At 41.3% G+C, this 20,646-nt stretch overlaps 1 protein-coding gene across 2 annotated transcripts in view; it reads left to right on the top strand.

Moving 5' to 3' along the window:
• Positions 1-20,532, top strand: part of Map2k6 (mitogen-activated protein kinase kinase 6) — a 102,757-nt gene extending 82,225 nt beyond the window's left edge. Inside the window, exons 7-12 of one of the 2 annotated variants that reach the window (XM_090351638.1) lie at positions 77-128; positions 1,385-1,512; positions 3,186-3,263; positions 5,132-5,271; positions 14,636-14,681; positions 20,349-20,532. In XM_090351638.1, coding sequence (XP_090207764.1) covers positions 77-128; positions 1,385-1,512; positions 3,186-3,263; positions 5,132-5,271; positions 14,636-14,681; positions 20,349-20,426 — 522 coding nt within the window. In that variant the 3' untranslated portion in view covers positions 20,427-20,532. The remainder of the gene's footprint in view (positions 1-76; positions 129-1,384; positions 1,513-3,185; positions 3,264-5,131; positions 5,272-14,635; positions 14,682-20,348) is intronic. The other variant, XM_090351639.1, reaches the window with a different exon arrangement.
• The last annotated feature ends 114 nt before the right edge of the window (positions 20,533-20,646 follow it).

Genomic DNA, 20,646 nt, shown 5'->3' on the forward strand with positions numbered 1-20,646 from the left:
AAAGCCAGACATAATAAACCTGGATATACTTAGTGTTCTGTTTCTTTTCCATAAATTGACTTTGTTTCTCTTGCAGATTGTAAAAGCATTAGAACATTTGCACAGTAAGCTCTCTGTTATTCATCGAGGTAAGCATCCGTGTGGCTCATAAGTTCATTTTGCTGTCTTGGAACCTTCTCCTCCCCTCCCCGCTCTCACTACAGGTGGAATTGAGCCAGGCTGGAGAATTAAGGAGCTTTCCTTTGGGATTCCATTGAAATCCATCTAAGTAGTTGTTTTAGATTTCTGTGATTGTAACAAAATACCCAAGGTAATCAATTTATAAAGAGGAAAGGATTATTTTAGCTTCCAGCTTGGTTGGTTTTAGCCCCTGTTTGGCTGGCTCTGTTACTTTTGGGCCTGTGGGGAAGGCAGGGTATCGTGGTGGAAACAAGGAGACTATCATGGCAAATGAAGCCTGTGTGCCTTAAGGCTGGGAATGAAAGAGAGGTGAAGAGACCAAGACCCCTCAATCCCCTTGAAGGCCTCCCCTTCTCCCCGTGACTGAAAACTTCTTACCAGGCTTTGACTCTTAAAGGTTTCCTCATTTTTCAGTAGCACTAAACTGAGAACTAAGCCTGTCACACATGGGGCTCTAAGGGGAGGTGAAGATTCAAACTATAGCAGCAGAAAATAATGATAATGATGATGATAATAATAATAATTACTGTTATTTTAGCAGTACTAGGAAGTTAATGCTCCTCAGATGGCACACTGCCTATTGAGCTCCAGCCCAGTCTGGATTTTTGCTAGTTAATTTGAGATAAAGAGTCTTGTAGACTTTCCTGCTCAGGCTGGCTTTGAACTGTGGTCCTCAGATCTCTGAATAGCTAGGATTACAGGTATGAGCCACCACCAGCACCTGGGCCTGATGCAGTTCTTGTGCATAACCAAGTGCGAGAAACTTTGGAGTAAAGCGGAGAACTTAGCTGGATGCAGGAGAAGATGATTTATCTCTTCCTTTTTTCTGTCCTTCCTACCTCCTGCTTGTAGCTTACTCATTGATCCATATATGAATTCTTATCTGTGATCTATCCACATATCTATTTATCCCCACACTTCAAAGCCTCTTAAAAGGCAGCACTGTAAACTGATGTCCCTGAGAGGTACGCAGGTGGTTGAGATCTGAGGATCGCAGTTCAAAGCCTGTAAGACATTGACAAAACATGCAGAAAGATGACCCCCAAGACTGGAAACAGCATGTAGTTAGGCCCTTGGGTACATTTGTAATGGGGAGAAAAGGGCAGGTGAAGGACAGATGGAGGTTTCTCGCCCTCTGCTGGCAGAGACATGAATCTGCAAAGCAAGCTGATGAGATGGAATCCTAATTTCTCTTGCTTTTCAGACGTCAAGCCTTCTAATGTATTGATTAACACTTTGGGCCAAGTAAAGATGTGTGATTTTGGAATCAGTGGTTACCTGGTTGACTCTGTTGCAAAAACAATTGATGCAGGTTGCAAACCATACATGGCCGTAAGTACAGCAGTGGAGTGGTGTGGGGAGAAGGGGTAGGGGGAGGGGGAGGGGAGATTGGGATGGTAGCAACTGGTGGGGAAAATAAAAGCATGCTGGAAACCAGGAAATGAATGGTTGCAGAGGGGAAAGTGAAATGTGTTTAAGACCTCAGATACTCTGCATCATTTGGTTTTCTTGAATATTTCTAATATGAAATACTAAAAAAAGTTTACTTTATATATTGTCTTCATTTAAATTGCCTACATATATTTTGTCTTCATTTGGGAAGGCTCTGGTAGGTGCTGTGTCTGGCAGGGGCTGTGTCTCTGGTTCAGACTTGGCAGTTTTATAAAAAAAAAATTAAATTTGTTTTTATTATTACAAATGTAACTGCCAATTTAACAAAGCAGTTTGTGAATACAATATATTATGAACAATGTCACCCCTTTCAACCTTTCCACCTATATCTCTACTACCTACCCCATGTCTCACTCTTCTTAATTTTGTAGGGTATACATTGAATTTTTATCTGCTCCCCCCCCCATATCCCCTTTGTCTACCCCTTCCCTCTTGACCCGGCCCCACCCCTTTTGAGCACCCACTTCCTGATGTTTTATTTTGCTGAATTTTGATTTTGTCTTCCTGGGGGAATTGCACTATTTGAGATCTCCCTTGGAATCTACTGTATTTCAGTGAATACATTCTGATGAATGTATACCATCTGATGAATTTACTTATAAGTTTGTAAGCTAAATCTAGCTTCTACATATAAGGGAAAACATGCATACTTTGTCTCTCCGGGCCTGACTTACTTTACTTAACATACTTTTTTCTAAGTCTTTCCATTTATTTACAAATGGTACAATATCATTCCTTCTAACGAATTAGTAAACTTCCATCGTGTGTATTTATATACATATGTAGAGCATTTTGTTGATCTTTCCAGTGTCCTGACATAGTAAAAGGGGCTCCCATTGCTTCTTTTATAAAGGCACTGATACAACACTTTGCTGGCCTCATTAGCACTTTCTGTTATAGTCACATAGGTCAAATGGTTGAGACTGTTTGATCTTGATGGGATATAAACATTCAGACCTTAGCTTGTGTATTCCTGCCAGTAATGAGATAAATGGGATACATTATTCAAAATACATATAAGAAGTAATTACAGACTGCATGATTTTCCTCACTGAGTTACAAGCTGAGAACACAGTAGCAAGGAGAATTTAACTTCCCTGCACAGGACAGTTGGTTCAGTCAGGCGACAATCTTAAAGCTGTGAAGATTTCTTGCTATTAGCAGAGGCACTGGGATTCTCTTTAGCTAAAAGAGAAATGGAATTGTGCCCTGTTTGGAAATGGAATTGTGTTTGGAACAGAAGAGCTTCTTAAAAATTGGTCAGATCTGTTGAACGCCTAAGAACTCATATGGGATTCTTTCTGCTGAGTTATGGGCTTTTTAGCTCGTCAGCAATTTGCAGTGTACACCTGTTTCTTCTTAAAGCAAAATTAAAACTTGTTCTGAAAGGTCTCTTAAGAAAATGAATCACAAGGAAAGAAAACCTTACAGAAATATTGCCTTCTAACCACTTGGAAGAACACACTGGATCAACCTCTTCCACCTGGAGTCGTTAACTGAGCTAGAAATATCTATTGTCTTTCCTGTGTCTCAGTTGTCTGTCTTCTTTCCAGCCCGAAAGAATAAATCCAGAGCTCAACCAGAAGGGATACAGTGTGAAGTCTGACATTTGGAGTCTAGGCATCACCATGGTAGCGTATGGGACTCATTGTGGGGCTTTGCAATTCTGAGCATGGGACTGGAATGGGGGTGGGTTTGGGGACCAATGGGCATCCTTCCTTTCATGAACTGGGAGGTGGTTTTTGAGTACTAATATTCCTTGGGGCTTTGCCCTCGGAGCCTTGCATGTGCTGTCCAATCACTCTTTCACTTCAGCCGTGTCTCCAGCCCATCTTTGCTTGGGGTTATTTTTCTTACTTTCTGTCCATAGCTCTTCTCACAACTTGATTATCCTATCACTCTGCCTTGGTTTATGTTGAGATGGTGGTCATGGGGTGGGATGGAAGTGGGGGGTGTCTTACTTTTTTTCTTTGGGTTTGAACCATGGTTCTCCTCTTGTTGCCTCATGAGTACCCAGGATTCCTTGAGTGTTAAATGTTTGCAGTATGAATTAGAAATTCTGGAGTGGGTTGGGTAAGCTGAATTTTCTTTGTTCTGCCTCTTACCAATGGGATACCCTTGAGTAACATGGGCTTTCTCTTTTCCTCCTCTGAAAAGCAAGGCCTGACCAAATTGCTTTCAGTTTCAACTACATTATTCTAATCAAGGCACACTAAGCTACACCAACGCTCCTGATGTGTGCAGACTCTGGTGTGACCATGTTATTTAGGGCCTAGCTGGAATTCTAAGATATTTTTATGATAAAAGTCTTGGCTGGCTAGGCACTGGTGGCTCATGCTTGTAATCCTAACTACTCAGGAAGCTGAAATCTGAGGCTCATGGTTTGACATCAGCCTTCAAACCCATGAGAAAAGTCCCTGTGAGACTCTTATCATCTCCAATTAACCTCTCAAAAACCGGAAGTGGTGCTGTAATTTAAGTGGAAGAGTGCTCAGGGACAGTGCCCAGGGCCTGAGTTCAAGCCCCACAAACAACAACAGCAACCAAAAGAGAGTCTTGGCTGTTTAGATGTAGCCTTGTTATAATAACAAATAGAGTAATTTCCTTATCTCATTCCTACAGTTGCACCATGAGTGCCTTTATTCATAATTTTGTAGGTCATTAGTTTTCAGTGTGCCTTCAAGATCTGGAATCGTCCACTGTGGTCCTGCTGCTTACCAGACACAGAAGCTGATTAATCCCAGGAGTTATTCCTGCCCAGAAGACACATGATCCTATAACAGCAAAGTGGCCTTTACTCAAGTCCAAAAAAGGATTAGTCATTTGGTCCTAGGCTACTTTTTAAAATGTTTATTAGTGTTTCCATTTCACCAAGTGACCTGCAGGTGGCAGTAAAGGAACAGTTCTGCAGAAGACAGAGACTTCCTTTTCGGATCAAATGTTTGAAAACCAGGTTTATTTGTATCTTAAAGCTTATTGATATATTGATATATTTTATTATATATGCACATACATTAGTGTATATATATATATATATATTTGGTCGCGTGCTTGGCTTCATCCTCTCATTTAGTTTTTTTTCTTCTGGGAGGTGCCCTATTTCTGGGTTTTTGCTGGTTAATTGGAGATAAGAATCTACCAAGTCTGCCTTTACACCGTGATTCTCAGATCTCAGTCTTCTGAATAGCTTGGGTTATAGAGATGAGCCATTGGCATCTGACTAACATAATTTTTAGGTACCAGTATAAATATGCTGGAGAAACATTTTAGAATAGTTTCAACAACTGTCTCTAATAAAATATATTTAAAAACAAATAATCCCCGGCATTAAGAATTTGGGAGAAAACACTAGAGAATAAGTTATTCGTTTACTGTTTTCCTCTCTAGACATATTCGAGTTTCATCTTTGACTTCCTCTGATTCTGCTTGAAGGGAACACAGCTGGCTCGCTAAGGAGCTGTCTTTCCACTGGCACACACCTGTTTCTTCTCCCTTCTAGATCGAACTGGCCATCCTCCGGTTTCCTTATGATTCATGGGGAACTCCCTTCCAGCAGCTCAAACAAGTGGTTGAAGAGCCATCACCCCAACTCCCAGCGGACAAGTTCTCTGCAGAGTTTGTTGACTTTACCTCACAGTGGTAAGGAAGCCCCAGGGGGCCCACACTAAGGATGATGTTTGCTGGGGATTCCACCACTCACACATCCATTTCAAAAGCATCTATTCTATATGCCTTCCACTGAGGAGAATACGGGGGCTGCACCCCCATCGCTGCCAGCTCTGTGCTCCAAGTTTACCAGCAAGGTCTCATAAATCAGAAAGTGGGTAGAGCACACATTACAAGTTGGAAGGTCCAAAGCTGTAGGTGGTTTTAGGGAAGTTAGGGGGAACTCAAAGGAAAGGCATTGAGAGAGGTTTTTTTTTTTTTTTTTTTCTTTCTGAAGAAGATGACTCTTGAGTTGAAGATTCAGGAGAGATTTCCCAAATGAATGGGAAGGAGAGAAGGAAAGCTATTCTAATCCAAAGGAGCATTCATAGCCAATAGTGACACAAAAGTAAGAAACATCTACCTGAAAGCTGTCAGCAACCTGAGGTTGAATATAGCATAAACAGAGGCTAAGAAATGGAAGTGTAGGATGAGGAAATTGATGCAAAACAATGACTTCTTGGGAGAAGACAGTGGGTACCACAATAGCACTTGAAATCTTGCAGAACAGTAGTGCCTACAAACACTTGCTAACTATGATAACTTGCTTGCTCTGTAGTATGTGTATAGTAGGCAGTGTTAGGAGTCTGGCAACAGAACCCCCAAAACAAACTGGAGTGGTAAGAACCACATGTCTGTTTATTTCTATGGAAATTATCAATACATTCAAGGAAAGGGAGGGGCTAGCAACTTCTAGATATTCACAAGATTTCTGTCTACATGGTAGCCAGGGGGTCCCAATAGGACTTGACAACCAAGGATGTCAACTATAAAACCCAAAGTGAAGTTGAGTTAGTTTCTACAGGAATCTTCTCAAAGCAGAAGAGGATGGGGAGGAGGGGGTGGGAAGGAGAGGCCCATCTGGTGGTAGATAGCTAGTGATCTTGGGAGGGGAGCAACACTGGCCACTTGCTGATCTAGAAGGATCTAGAAGGATCTAGCAAGGTAAGAGCTCTTTGAGGTAACACTTTCAAGGCCTCCTTCCTCGGGTTTTTTGTTTTGTCTTTAGGGAAAGGCTTTGATTATAGCTTAAAGTGATGGGGGTATTCCTGTAAAATGAAATGCCTCTTGGGCGTTTCATTTTGTTTGTCTTTTTACTCATGTACCTTTTCCTTAATGATTGATAGAACTGGCTGACAGGGGTTGGCTTTGCTTTGGGCTGGATGGCCACACCAAGCTCTAAGGCAATATGACTGGGTGTCTCTACACCCTCCTTAGGTGACCTTCCTATCTGTCTTTTGTTGTGGCGATGGTGGTACATCTACCAGGCTGAAACAGGGTCAAGTTAGTAGAGGGTGATTCATCTTGGAGAGTTGACACCCACGGTTCTCAGCAGGAACAGTAGAAGAGGGGAAATCTCTCCAGGCAATCCTTCCTTCTGTCCTTGTCTCACAATTCAGACTATTTTAGGAAACTTCGGGAAGAGTAAGGTTTGTGTACTCTTAAGTTTCAGAAAATGGAGTCATGCTTTGTTAACTATAAGTTCAATCCAGTGATTTTTCAGCTTTGGCTTTGTTGTTATTGTTGTGGGGCTTGAACTCAGGGCCTGGGTGCTGTCCCAAAGGTCTTTCACTCAAGGCTAGCACTTTATCACTTTGAGCCACAATACCATTTCTGGTTTTCTGGTGGTTATTTGGAGATAAGAGTTTCATAGACTTTCTTGTCTAGGCTGGCTTTGAACCTCGATCCTTAGATCTCAGCCTGAGTAGCTAAGGATTATAGGTCCAAGCCTACGGCAGCTGGCTTCCCCCTCCCTTAAACAGATGTTTAAAACAGGAAGACCTTGGGATTGGGAATATAATTCAGTAGTCAAGGCCTCAGTGAGGCCCTGGGTACATTCTTCAGCACACACACACACGCACACACACACACACACACACCCCACACACACTTACCCAAAACAAAAGAAAAACCACCAACCACACAAACAGAAACCATACCTTGTTGTCTATGGACCCCAAGATACCTCCCCTCATCTCACCCACACCTATAGTGTCGCCATGGCAGCTGTCCCTGTGACTTAGCTTTGTTTCTCTTCTTATCTCAGTTTTTGTCTCAGCTACCATAATCCATTGACTTAAATACCTAGAGCTATAGATATGTTCTTCTGTGAATTCTTTCGGTTCTGTGCTAATTTATTATATGTCAAGACTGGCCTTCTTTATGGAGTTTATTGAACATCCTAACAATAGAAACAAAACACCAATCATCTCACTTTACAAGTGGCCAAGGGGAAGATTTTCTTTTTCCCCCTTTTGAGCAACTTTGCAGTTGACAGCTCTGGTAGAATCTGATACTCAGGAATGGCATGAACTGGTGAGTCACTCTCGTTGAGATGGGAGTTTGGAAATGGCAGGAGTGCATTCATTCTGATTTTTATGAGCATTCTTACTTCTCCTCAGCTGGGCTTTAGGAGAGCCTCCAGTTCCCAGGTCAGTAATATTTTTTTTTTGCTTGCCATAAACCACTGAAGTATTTTTCTTTGCTACCCCCTAAGGATGAGCAGTACATTATGTTGAAGCCAACGGAGTTGAAAATTGCCCTGATATTTTCCTTTTATAGATCTTATGACTGGCTTTATAGACTGACTTCTTCATGGGAGAAATGTCTTTTTTCTCCCTCATAAATATTAACACATGAGCACACACCTCCACTCAGCAACCATGTAGTTATTGCACTTTTTAAAAATTCTTTCTTATTTGTTACCAAAGAACACCTATTTCATGAAAAAAAGAAAGATATAGCCTGTGAGTATAACTCCTGCTGCTATTGGATAGTCTTCTCTTTTTTTTCTCATTATAAGCTGTACTGTTCAATAGCTTGAAAGTTTAATGCCTATAATCCTAGCACCTCAGGAGGTTGAGATAGGAGCATCACTGTTAGAATCCAGGCAGGACAGATCAGTCTGAGAGACCCTTATCTCTGATAAAGGAGCAAAATGATGCAAATGGAAGTGTTACTCAAGTGGTAGAGTGCCAGCCTTGAGCAAGAGAGAGATGCCCTGAGTTTAATCCAATATGGCACATGCATATGCATAAAACAAAGCTGTACTATTGAAGCATTCTTCCTTATTCCCTCCCTCCCTCCTTCCCCCCCTCCCTTCTTTCTCTTTGCTTTTACTAGGGCTTGAACTCAGGACCCCTTATTTTTATTTGTCACTAGTGCTCATTGGTGCCGCACCTTCACTACAAAACCTTGTCTTTTTGATGCGGCTCCTGCTTTGCACTGTACAACACAGCTCAGCTGTGATCCTTCACAATTTCCCACCAGGCCGCCCATCTTTGTGAGAAGCAGGTTTAGAATGCAAGGCTTAGGATCTCAAACTTCAGGATGGATAGACTGCTCTGTGGAGGTCTGATGTCTGTATTTGGACTGAAGGTGGAGAAAGGACACATTCCGCCATCACCTGGGGAGTCTGTCGGAGAATTTGAGGCCCCTTTCGGGCTGTATGCTGCCTGGGTGTTGTATCATGTCACCTTGGCACATGGTGCTCCATGGAGCACGTGGAGTCAGCTGGGTAGCCACTGTCTGCAGTCCCATCTTTGTGTTAGGTTATGGTCAATCCAAGTCTGTGGGCTGGCGTAGATACCACTCACAGGTATCCCTACCAGACTCAAAATTAGCTCTGGAGTCCACAGTTCTAGGGGCTGCATTTCTTTTTGCAGTAGAAGTAGCAGAGAAGATAAGGAAGGAAGGAAGGAAGGAAAAAAGGAAAGAAAATAGGGAAGTTACGGCACCAATTCCCTCCAAACTCAAAGAAACAGCAATGGCTTACAACTTTTACCCTCTGTATTTAATTCCAAATAGGACCACTGCATGATGCTCTCTTCTTTTCCCATATCCGTTCTTTTCTCTTCTTTGAGACTCAAAGAAGTTCCTCAGGTAAGTAGTGTCAACTGCATATGTGGGTTTCGTTTTGAGATTCATCACAGAGGAATGGAATAAGAACTTAGAGTCTAGTTTTACAGGAGGGCTAACAAATGAGTTTCTTTGTCTAGTGGAATTGTAGCAGTCTTAGGTTTCATCATAGCCACTTTCTATAAGTTCATAGAAGTCAACACCCACTGGGAAAATAGCTAGGCTTATTTTGTGCTTTCCTTCCAGGCTTATTTAAAGCTTGCCCATCTGACCAGCCCCAAGGCCTATTGGAGTTTGTTATGGCCTCTTCCAGTAGTCAATACTGTCTGGCTCAAGATGATGATGAGTATAAACCAAGGAAAAATCCAATCGTCTCCAACTTGTTCAGAAAGGGCAATAAAAAGAGGCACTGGATACTTATTTAGCTTTTGACAAATGTATGGCTTGAGAGGCTTGATGTGTTTTTATTCTGTGGACAGACCAAATAGTCTTTCTTGGAAATGGTCAGTGGGAATTCAAATGTGCAGAAATCTTCCGGTCAGCACAAACTCCAGGCTAGCAATTCTCAAGACAGCATGAAGCTGTGTTTTAGTGTCAGCTACAGTTAGAAGCGTGTTTTGTGGCATTTGGAGAGCAATTAGGGCAGTTAGCTAATTGTGTGCTTGAAAAATGACAAGGTACTTGAAAAGTTTGGATCTCCATCCAAAAAAGGAATTATTGGAGCTTTGAAGTTGTTATTTTATACTGAATTTCAAGCTCTTCCTATTAGACATGGAAAATTTGCCTACGTCCCCTCCCCCTTATTATCTTGGGTATTTTGCTATTGTTAGTGAATGTTTTGAAAAGTTCTTAAGTTTAAAGATGGAGAGAATGGGTTCTATCAGTTCAGTAAATAACCTTGCCTTGCTCTGTTAAGTTTTTTTTTTCTCCTCCATCATATGCTGCAGTAGATGTTTGAGTACACTTTCCCTTTTAATCAAGGGTATAAATCTCCCAGTGCTGTTGGCTCTTACTTGTAATCCTAGCTCCTCTGGAGGCTGAGATCTGAGTATTGCATTTCAAAGCCAGTGAAGGCAACAAAGTCCAGGAGACTCATCTCCTATTAGCCACCAAAAAGCCAAAAGTGGAAGAATTCCAGTCTTGAGTAAAAATGCTGAGACAGTATCCAGTCTCTGAGTTCAGGCCCCAGTACTGCCACATACAAGCACACACATAAAAGAAAGGTATCGATCAAAAAGTGGTCTCTTGACTAGCAAACTCTGAGTTTTCAGGAATAGTGAACACTTTCTGATCAACTTGAGGTACTTACTTTTTAATGCAGATTTTTAAATGAAAGAAAGAATATGCCTGGAGAAATTTTCCTTGACCATTAGTGGTAGTGAAATGATAAGATATCTTGGCTCAAATTATTGTAACTTAGAAGTGGAAGAGTTTAAGCCAAACTTGTACCTCTACCTCCATTGGGAAGAGAGATTCCTTTCATTATATACGGATGTGGAGGGCCCAAAAATAAGTGATATCACAAAGATCCTTGGTGAAGAAGCTATAATTTGAACATTTGAGAAACAACATTGTTCTTGGCTGATTATTCCTTTAGTTTTGATATTGATGTATGAAAGCTTGTGATAGAAAAGCGGGCCTTAGCCAGATGCTGGTAGTTCACTCACAGGAGTGAGTAATCCTAGCTGCTCAGGAAGCTGAGATCTGAGGCTCATAGTTCCAAACCAGCCGATGCAGGAAAAATCTATGAGACTCTTATCTCCCAATTAATCACAGAAAAAGTTGAAAGTGGCACTGCCATTCAAGTGGTAGAGTGTGGTAGCCTTGAGTAAAAGGAGCTTAGGAATAACACCCAGTGTTCAATCCCAGGATTGGCAAAAGAAAAAGAAAAAGAAAAAAGAAAAGTGGGCCATAGAATTCAGTGAAAATATATTAGTTTCAATATACAATTAAAGTCTAAATAGAAATACTGGAAGCAAATCCCTTGACTATTAATGTGGATTTTATGTTGTATTTGTGCATCTTGCTATTATTATTATTATTATTATTATTATTATTATTATTATTATTTTGCCAGTCCTGTGCCTTGAACTCAGGGCCTGAGCTTTCTCAAGGGTAGAGCTCTACCACTTGAGCCAGAGCGCCACTTCTGGCGCCTGTTGATTTAGCAAGTTAACTTGTTCAGCCTATAGAGAAGAATTTCTGGATTTTGATTGGCTTTAAATAGTAGCTAAACATTCAGGGCTTTCCTACATTATTTTTTACATAGCGTCTGCATGCAAATGAGCAGTCCTCACTGATCACATTTCCTCTGTGTTTCTTTGAACTAGTTCTCGAATTTAGAAACACTTTGCTTCCAAAAAAATGGGGGAATGGGGTAAAGAGGCAGGAAGTGGCAGTAATGACAGTGTGCCCAAATGGCCAATGAACTAGCTGGAGGATGAGTCTTCAAAGTAAATTTCAAGCCTGATACTGGTGGCTCATTCCTGCAATCCTAGCTACTAAGGAGGCGGAGATCTGAGGATCGTGATTTGAAGCCAGCCTGGGCAGGAAAATCTGTGAGAGTCTTATCTCTAGTTAACCACCAGAAAACCAGAAGTGGTGCTGTGGTTCAAGGTGGGAGAGTGCTAGCCTTGAACAAAAGAGCTCAGGGACAGCGTCCAGGCCGTGAGTTTAAGCCCCATGATCACCACCAACAAAAAAAGTAAAAAACTAGCCCAGAAAAGATGATAGGAGGTTAGAGTGACAAGTTATCCTAGGGGATACATAACCCAGGGTTTTCTGCCCTTGGGAGAGATGGCAATTTGGAGTGGATCATTTTTGGGGTGCTCATCAACCACCCCAGGCTCTACCTTTTGTATGCTAGGCACCATCTGGCAGCTGGCTGTGACAACCCAGAGTGACTCCAGACATTACCACATGTCCCCTGGGCTGGTGGGGGGGGGGGCGTCGAATCACTTCCAGGTGAGAACCACTGGCACAAACTCTCTGGATCCAGGTAAATGGCAAACCATAAATGAAGCTCTTTATCCATTTATCCATTTCACACAGGCACCTCCTCTTTCTAATGCCCTGTTTTTTTGTTTTTTGTTTTTTGTTTGCCAGTCCTGTGCCCTGAGCTCAGGGCCTGACACTGTCCTTGGATTTTCTCAAGGTTAGAGCTCTACCACTTGAGCCTCAGCACCACTTCTGGCTTTTTTCTATGTATGTGGTACTGAGGAATTGAACCCGGGTCTTCATGCATGCTGAGCAAGCACTCTACCACTAGGCCAAACTCCCAGCCCATGCACTGTTACTTTTATTCTCAGTTGGGATGGAGCTTCTGACCTAGGTTGGGTGATCTCTGAGGTCACCTAGGTCCTAGTTCTGCCCTCAATTCCAGGTTGCAACTTCTGTCCTCACATTCACCTATACTCTGTCTCAGGTTCCCTGGCATCGACCTACAGCATTGCCTGGAATAAACTGGTAGGCTGCTTTTAAGTTAAACAAAATATCCTCCTTTTCATTTTGCTTATTAAACCATTATTCTTCTAAATGCCTCAATGGCTTCCTTTTTCTCATGGTTCTGCACTTTGCTCTCTCCTGATGAGATCTCAGTTCCTTAAAATGACCCACTAGCATAAATCCTAGCAACCCAATCATTAGCCATATTTGACTTCCTTCAATACCAGGCACAGTTCCTTTCCATTTGTGTATGATTTTGTGGCCCAGTGGGCACAGGATAACTTTGAAACCATAATTTTTCTCCTTTCCGTAATGTGGGATTATATTTTTTTCCTTTTTTTTCCCTTGGTGGTTGGTTGAGGATAGAGTGAAGGGTTGGTCTCTTTCATCTTGCAATTTTATTGTTATTGCCTCTAGTATCAAATGTTATTAAATGTCTGTGTATACAAAGATCCAAGTGACCACTTGTTAGTAGTGTACAACTGCCAAGGATGTCTTAAGATGAATAATTGCTGAGTTGCTGACTAAATGTGCTATTCTCTTTTATCAGTGAGGTTGAAGTAAACAAGTAGTGTTGCCTTAGAAACTTTATGGGGTTATTCCTTCTACAGAGGCGGGTTTGGTTAGGAATATATGAAAACAAATTATAGTCAGATGCTGGTGGCTCATACCTGAAGTCCTAGCTACTCAGGAGGCTGAAATGTAAAGATGTAGGTTCAAATCCAGCCTGGACAGGAAAATCCAAGAGACTTTTATATCCAATGAACCACCAAAATGGCAGCTGTGACTTAAGTGGTAGGGCATCAGCACTGAGTGAAAAGCTTAAGGAACAACATAGGAGGCCCTGAGTTCAAGCCCCAGAACCAACACACACACACACACACACACACACACACACACACACACACCCTCAGAGGAAATTATATCTATCTATCTATCTATCTATCTATCTATCTATCTATCTATCTATCTATCTACTCAAGAGAACTAGAAACAAGGAGAAACAAGTCATTGAAGATACGAGAGAGACAATGGGTGTATGATGTAGGGAGCATTTGCCCAATTCTTTGTCAGTTGGGTTAGAATTCAGTGCTGTTCAGAAGGAAAGTAGATGCATTTTTTTTTAATAATGGCTATAAGTCAGAAAAGTTAATCTAAATGTCACTGGTAAAGCATCCAAAGAAAGTGAACACAATATAACACATGCACACACATGCACTTTTATTTATTTTTTCCCAGTCATGGGGCCTGAATTCTGGGCCTGGGCACTGTCCCTGAGCTCTTCAGCTCAAGGCTCCCACCCTACCCCTTGAGCCACAGCTCCACTTGCAGTTTTCTAGTGGTTAATTGGAGATAAGAGTCACACAGGCTTTGTAGTGCTGAGACTGGCTTAGAACTGAGCTCCTCAGATCTCAGCCTCTGAGTAGCTAGGTTTACAGGCCGTGAGCCACCACACCTGGCCCCCTCTCAGTCTATCACTTTTCATGCCAGAAAATGACAAAAAGATGACAGACAAACCAATAAATCATAAGAAAGACTAAATGTTTGTCAAAAGCTGCAAGGTCAGCCAGACATGGTGGCTCATGGCCTGTAATCCTAGCTACTTAGGAGGCTGAGATCTGAGGATCATGGTTCAAAGCCAGCTAGGGCACTAAAGACCATAAGACTCCTATCTCCAATTAATCACTAGAAAATGGGAAGTGGAGCTGTGGCTCAGGGGTAGGGTAGTAGATTTGAGATGAAGAGCTCAGGGACAGCGCCCAGGCCAAGAGTTCAAGCCCCAAGTCCAACAACAACAACAAAAATGAAGATACGTTCAAAGTAATTGAAGGTATAATTATAAGTATAGCAGTAGAAAAAGGTCATATACTTTTAACTGCTGATTATGGTCGATTTTCTACTGATTCTCAGGTTCCAATTTGCTGAAAGATAGGTTCTGGATTTTAATGTGGTTCTTAGGTTCTTACCTTTCTTTCTTTCTTTTTTTTCCTTTAAGCTTGAAGAAGAATTCCAAAGAACGGCCTACCTATCCAGAGCTTATGGTGAGTGTCAGCCATAACAAACCTGAATACATAAATAAATACAAAGTAATAGTTAGTGAAGTAGTTTTATTCTAAAATCATTGTGTTGGAAGAGTTGATCCATAGAGATATTTAACAGGAATTAGATTCAAGAAAAAAATTCCTTTATTGATTACACATCCTTTAACAAACGTTTATTTTTCTTTTATTTTTTTATTTTTTATTTTTTTGCCAGTCCTGGGCTTGAGCTCAGGGCCTGGGCACTGTCCTTGGACTTTCTCAAGGCTAGAGCTCTACCACTTGAGCCTCAGCACCATTTCTGGCTTTTTTCTATGTATGTGGTACCGAGGAATCGAACCCGGGTCTTCATGCATGCTAGGCAAGCACTTTAACCACTAGGCCAAACTCCTGGCCTATTTTTCTTTTAAAACTAGTATTTGTGTGAGGGGATTTTGTTGCAACATTTACTGTAAATTAGGATCGTGTCATCTTCTCCAGCAAGTTTTTCCAGGCTGATCAACCTATGTTGCTTTAGACTGACTTATGCCTATAGAAATTATATTTTCAAATGTAAAACATGCTTGTCATACATTATTAATATAAAAATAAGGAAGTTGAATGATGGTAGCTCACACTTTTAATCCTAGCTAGGCAGGAGACTGGCATCTGAGGATCATAGTTTGAAGCCAGCCTGGACAGAAAAATCTGTGAGACTTTTGTCACCAACTAACCAGCAAAAAGCTGGAAGTGGAGGTATGATTCAGGTGGCAGTGTGTCAAGCTTGAGCTAAACAAACAAATATAAGGGAGAGTGCTAGGCCAAAATCAAACCCCAGTCTGAGTACAAAAAAAGGAAATAAATAAAATGAAGGAAAGCATGACTGAAAGAAAATTAAATGCACCATCTTTTGATAAATATCTAGGATTAATTAGATGAACTTCATTTTGGTGATAACAGAGTTATAGGAAAGAATCACTTTTCCAGCCAGGCGCAGTTGCTCATGCTGTAATCCTAGCTACTCAGGAGGCTGAGATCTGAAGATCATGGTTCAAAGCCAGCTTGGGCACTGAAGACCCTGAGTCTCCTATCTCCAACTAACTACCAGAAAACTGGAAGTGGCTCTGTAGCTCAAGGGGTAGGGTAATAACTTGAGCTGAAGAGCTACGGGACAGTGCCCAAGCCCAGAGTTCAAGTCCCACAACCACCAAAAAAAAAAAAAAAGAAGAATCACTTTTCCCTGTGGGCCTTTGGCTTTTACATGGATGGAAAAAGCTTTAATAAATAATTATTAAATTGTATTTTACATTTACTCATTATCGTTTATTCCATTAGTGTAAAAAGGGGTAAAAATAAAGCTCACTGTTGTTATTTTAAAGTAGTCTGTCTTAGGCTATGGTCATAGGCATTTGAAGCGATCAATAAATGATTCTTTGGTATAGATGACAAGGATTTGCATTTGACCTTACCTTTGCTCTATCTAAGCATTTATTGAATGTGGGATAAATACATTTTGAGGAGAGATAGAATATCCTGACCACTTATGACTGACTCTGTGTTAACATCCCAAGTAATTAAGGTTCGACTTTTAGCACAGGAAGGAGGGAGTTAACATTCATGTCCAATTTCAAAAGAAAGAAGACAAAGCATTGAGAATGCCATTTGTTTAAGGAGCAATTATCAGCAGGCATGGAATGTTGTTTACTGCCTTTCGTGTCTGTCCACATCTGAGCTGCCTTCATGACCAGCTCAGAGTTAGCAGAGATGTGCAGGGTTCTAAACAGATGGAATGGAAGGTGGTGGTGATGTTGGGGTGAACACAGCATGAAAGTGTCAAGTCAGAGAGACTTACACAGCATATGAATCCAGCTAGGCAGTCATGTGGACTTCCAGTTCTTGAGAACAATCTTTCATTTATTTAAGTCAAGACCATTCTCCAATTGGATGAATTGAAGCTTTATTCCACTAAGACCTAAAATCAAAAAAGGAAAAAAAAAAAGATTGGTAATAATTGAGAAAATCTTAGCACTCTCCATACATGGGTTGAACATTTTCTTCCTGATTGTTGTGGCTGGTATCATTATTACTATTATTATTGTTATTTGTTTTTCAATAGCCATTCAAAAGCCTTTTCAGTTCTGGTTGTCCTTTGCGGAATGCTTGGGTGACCTCTACGGCATTTTAAAATGAATTTCACACAAAGTACAAGAGATATAGAGTGGTTCCTGAAGGAGGCTACAGAATTTGGAATCTTGCTTTAAAGTCTGCCTGTGTTGTAATTAATTTCAGATAAAACGATATTTTTGTGCATAATTCTATTTTTTCCCCCTGTCGGGTGGGGAATGATCGTGGGGCTTGAGCTCCAGGCCTGGGTATTGATTTCCAGCCATTTTTTAAATGAAGAACGTTTTTCTCCCTACCCATTCAGAGTGGCTTCTTATCAGAAATGTCATCAGAACACATTTGAAAATAAGAACAAGAAATGCTTACTATACATTGGCATGCTGATGCTGAATTTTCTCTTCCCATTATGTTCTAACAAACACTGTGATGTTTTTGGCAAACACATTCCTGTTTTCAGATGGTGTGGGTTTGCCTCTTCTTCTCATGGCATTAATCTTTGTGGTCCTGGGATCAGCTTGCCTTTTAAGACCATTACTGTTCCCTGCTTTGCCTGTGGAATTGAGGTTTTTTTAAATGGAAAATCTGAGTCCAAACTCCCTGCATTGGAAAACACATGGTGGGTGGTTATTATTTAGATTTCAGGAATTCATAAAGAGCTGGGGAAGAAAAGCTATCTTTTTTCTGGTTGAAGGGTGGTATACTTATCCTTCAGAGGTACCCCGTATGTATCTTCCCAAATGATTTTCTTCCTAATTAGGATTGACAGCCATACATACTTTTTAAATATACAATGTTATTGTTATTATTAAAAGTGTTATACACAGGGGCTGTACATAATTTAAAATATCTCATTAAATTTTTTTAAGAAATTATTATTATAAAGATGATATACAGAGGAGGATTTGTAGTTACATGAGATCACTGTAGGATTTATTCTTCTAGTGGAGGAACCAGCTATTTTATAAAAGTTGAGATAGTATTTTAGTATTTTGTGGGCCATCTAGTTTGTATTACTCCCAGCTCCCACTTTTCACTGGAAGTAGCCACATTCAACATGTGAAAGGAAGATCAGGCTGTGCCTGTGTGTCCTGTGTGACTGGACTTCAGTGATAAGACAGCAAGCTACATCTGGTTTGTGAGCTACAGTTTGCTGACTCCTGTCTCCGGTCAATGGCCAATACCAGCCTTGATAGCCAGGTTATTTATGTGACTGGGGTGATTATAGTCTTCATACATCTTAGGATGTTTTAGATCGAAGTGCATTGTAAAACAAGGATGCTTGAACTTAGAGAAAACCATAGTTTTGCTGGGTGCTAGTGGCTCATACCTTTAATCTTAGCTACTCATGAGGCTGAGATATGAGGTTCACTGTTCAAACGCAACCAGGGCCTGAAAAATCAGAGATATTTATCTCCAGTTAAACAGCAGAGAGCCAGAAGTAGCACTGTGGCTCAAGTGGTACAGCATCAGCCTTGGGCAGAAGAAGCTAAGGGCCCTGAGTTCAAGCCAGTGCCAGCACACACACACACACACACACACACACACACACACACACACACACACACACACACACACACACACACACACACCCATACATAGCTTTGATGGACAAGACATTTGATAGACATAAGATATTCTGGAATCCCATTGATGCTCGAGGCTTACTCATCTGCTGCTGGCAGCTTATCCGTGGGTCTTGATGCCTCTTCGAGCCCCATCACAGTTTACCTAAAGTGGTAGAAAGGTCTTTCTTACACCTGGTCCACGTTTGAAAGAATCTCAGCCTGGGACTACAGTCTGGAATTGTTCATTCTACCTCATCTGCTTATCTCTAGGTTCTTGCCTTGCTGCTCTGATTCCATTTCTGACAAAAGGCCTCAAATCTCCTAACATTCTTTGGCCTCAAACCCCATACATGAGAGCAAATCACAGATATGTGACACCCCGCCCTATTGTCTCCCTGACCCATGACCCTTGCAGCATTTTCCCAGCCTGAGCAGAAACAGAAAGACGCTTGATGGTTTTTGTTTTCCTTTCTCATTTAATGAAAGTTGGGTTGTTTAGTTCATTCAGACTTAGGTTGTATCTACTGAGCTAACAGCAGCCAAGCAAGAGGAAAGGCCAGGGGTGGGAAGGCGGCAGAGGGGGTAGGAGGGAAAGCAGAAGACACTGAAAGTTGTCACCAAGACTATCTGAGGTTTGTCCAGTTTTGACAGTAAAAGGCTTTTGAAGTACAGGAAAAGATCTCCAAGTGTCAAGAGGATGTGGGAAAGCTAATAGAAGTGATGATGGTAAAATGCTTGGTAGTATGCTCTGTGAGTGCTTAGAGACTGTGAGTTGGCAGTTGGGGGAGCTCAAGAATGAAGGTCCTTTGCTTATAGCCAGTGATCACTGTAACTACTACTGGGTGTAAGCTGGCTCCTATCCTGATGAGCAAGAAGACAAAACTTCTTTTCCCTTTTCCTCAGTTATGATCCTTACCACTGACCATCTCCTTTCCTTTTGGGTTTTATTTCTCAGTTCCTTCTCCATGGCATTGTTTTCTAAAACTTCCATGGGTGGGCATTCAGTTCTCCACAGAACTGACTCATTCATTCCGCCAGTCAAGTTGAAAGCAAAGGCAGTTAGAAAAACCTACAGCTAAGTCACAGGAAGGTTGTAAATGGAATCGCTCAAGTCAGGGAAGTGGAATGAGTCATCTCCAAGTCTGTGTGCAGAAATGCTCACCAGAATCTGTTCAGCTAGCCCTTGAAAGAATTATCTCCAGACAGGGGTGTATGTGTGTGTGGATGGGGGCGGGGTAGACATGGTGGGTTGGGCTTGAGTATGGGGACAGGTTCGGTCTGAAGGAACTGTTGTGGGGTTGTTTGGTTGGTCCCATGCCCACTGTACTATGGCTTATGATAGGATGTATCTCTTCTTAACTAAAGGTAGGTTTCTCTGTAACAGTCTCATCCTCACTCTTACATAGGTGAATCTGTGTTGGGAGGGAGGATGCAGAGAGAAAAATGGTGAATTATTTTTTGAAATAGGTGGCTTCTTGCTTCATACCTTGCCTTTTTTTCTCTAGCAAAGTGTACAACTTGATTTTTTTTAAAGTTGGCTTCATCTGAACTGCATGCATTAAGACCATTTCCCCCCCAACCCTTCCAACCTCTCCTCTCCATGTTGAGATTTCTCTGCATATTCCGATAGTTTGGAAGTCTGTGTTATTTTCCAGATGGATCAACTCTTCATCACAAGACAGACATAAGCATAACTCTTGGCTGTGGCTCTGGCTTAGGAAATGGCCTTAACTCTTTCAGTCCAAACCAGCTCTCCAATGATGCTTTCCTTGCACATTTACTGCTGGCCTCTTACTATACCAATCTTTCTCTAAGAAATGAAAATGTCCAAATTTCTGACATTTCTAATTATTTTAATATTAGTACAAAATGACTTTGTAGCAGACAGCGTTATTTATTGCCAGAGTTTTATTTATTAAATGAAGATCTGAATTTGCTAATCGCATGTATCACCATTGACAAATGTTAATATCCTACATTTTTTTTGTCTTTTCTTTCTCAGCAACATCTATTTTTCACCTTACATGAATCCAAAGCAACAGATGTGGCATCTTTTGTAAAACTGATTCTTGGAGACTAAAAAGCAACGGACTTAATCGGTTGACCCTGCTGCGGATTGGTGGGTTTACAGGGATGAAGCAAGTTCACTAAAGCACCAATAGAAAGTCATCTTTGAGATAACTGAACCTTGCCTCTTTGAGGGTTTTTTTCTCCCTATCTCCTTCCCTTTTTCCCCTCCGAAGGAGGCCTTGGAATCAATAGTATAGGATGAACTCTCTCTAGGTGAATGAAACATGATA

This window comes from Megascapheus bottae, chromosome 17 (genome assembly GCF_031878675.1).
Source record: "Megascapheus bottae isolate mThoBot1 chromosome 17, mThoBot2.hap1, whole genome shotgun sequence".
In the NCBI taxonomy this organism is placed as follows: domain Eukaryota; kingdom Metazoa; phylum Chordata; class Mammalia; order Rodentia; family Geomyidae; genus Megascapheus; species Megascapheus bottae.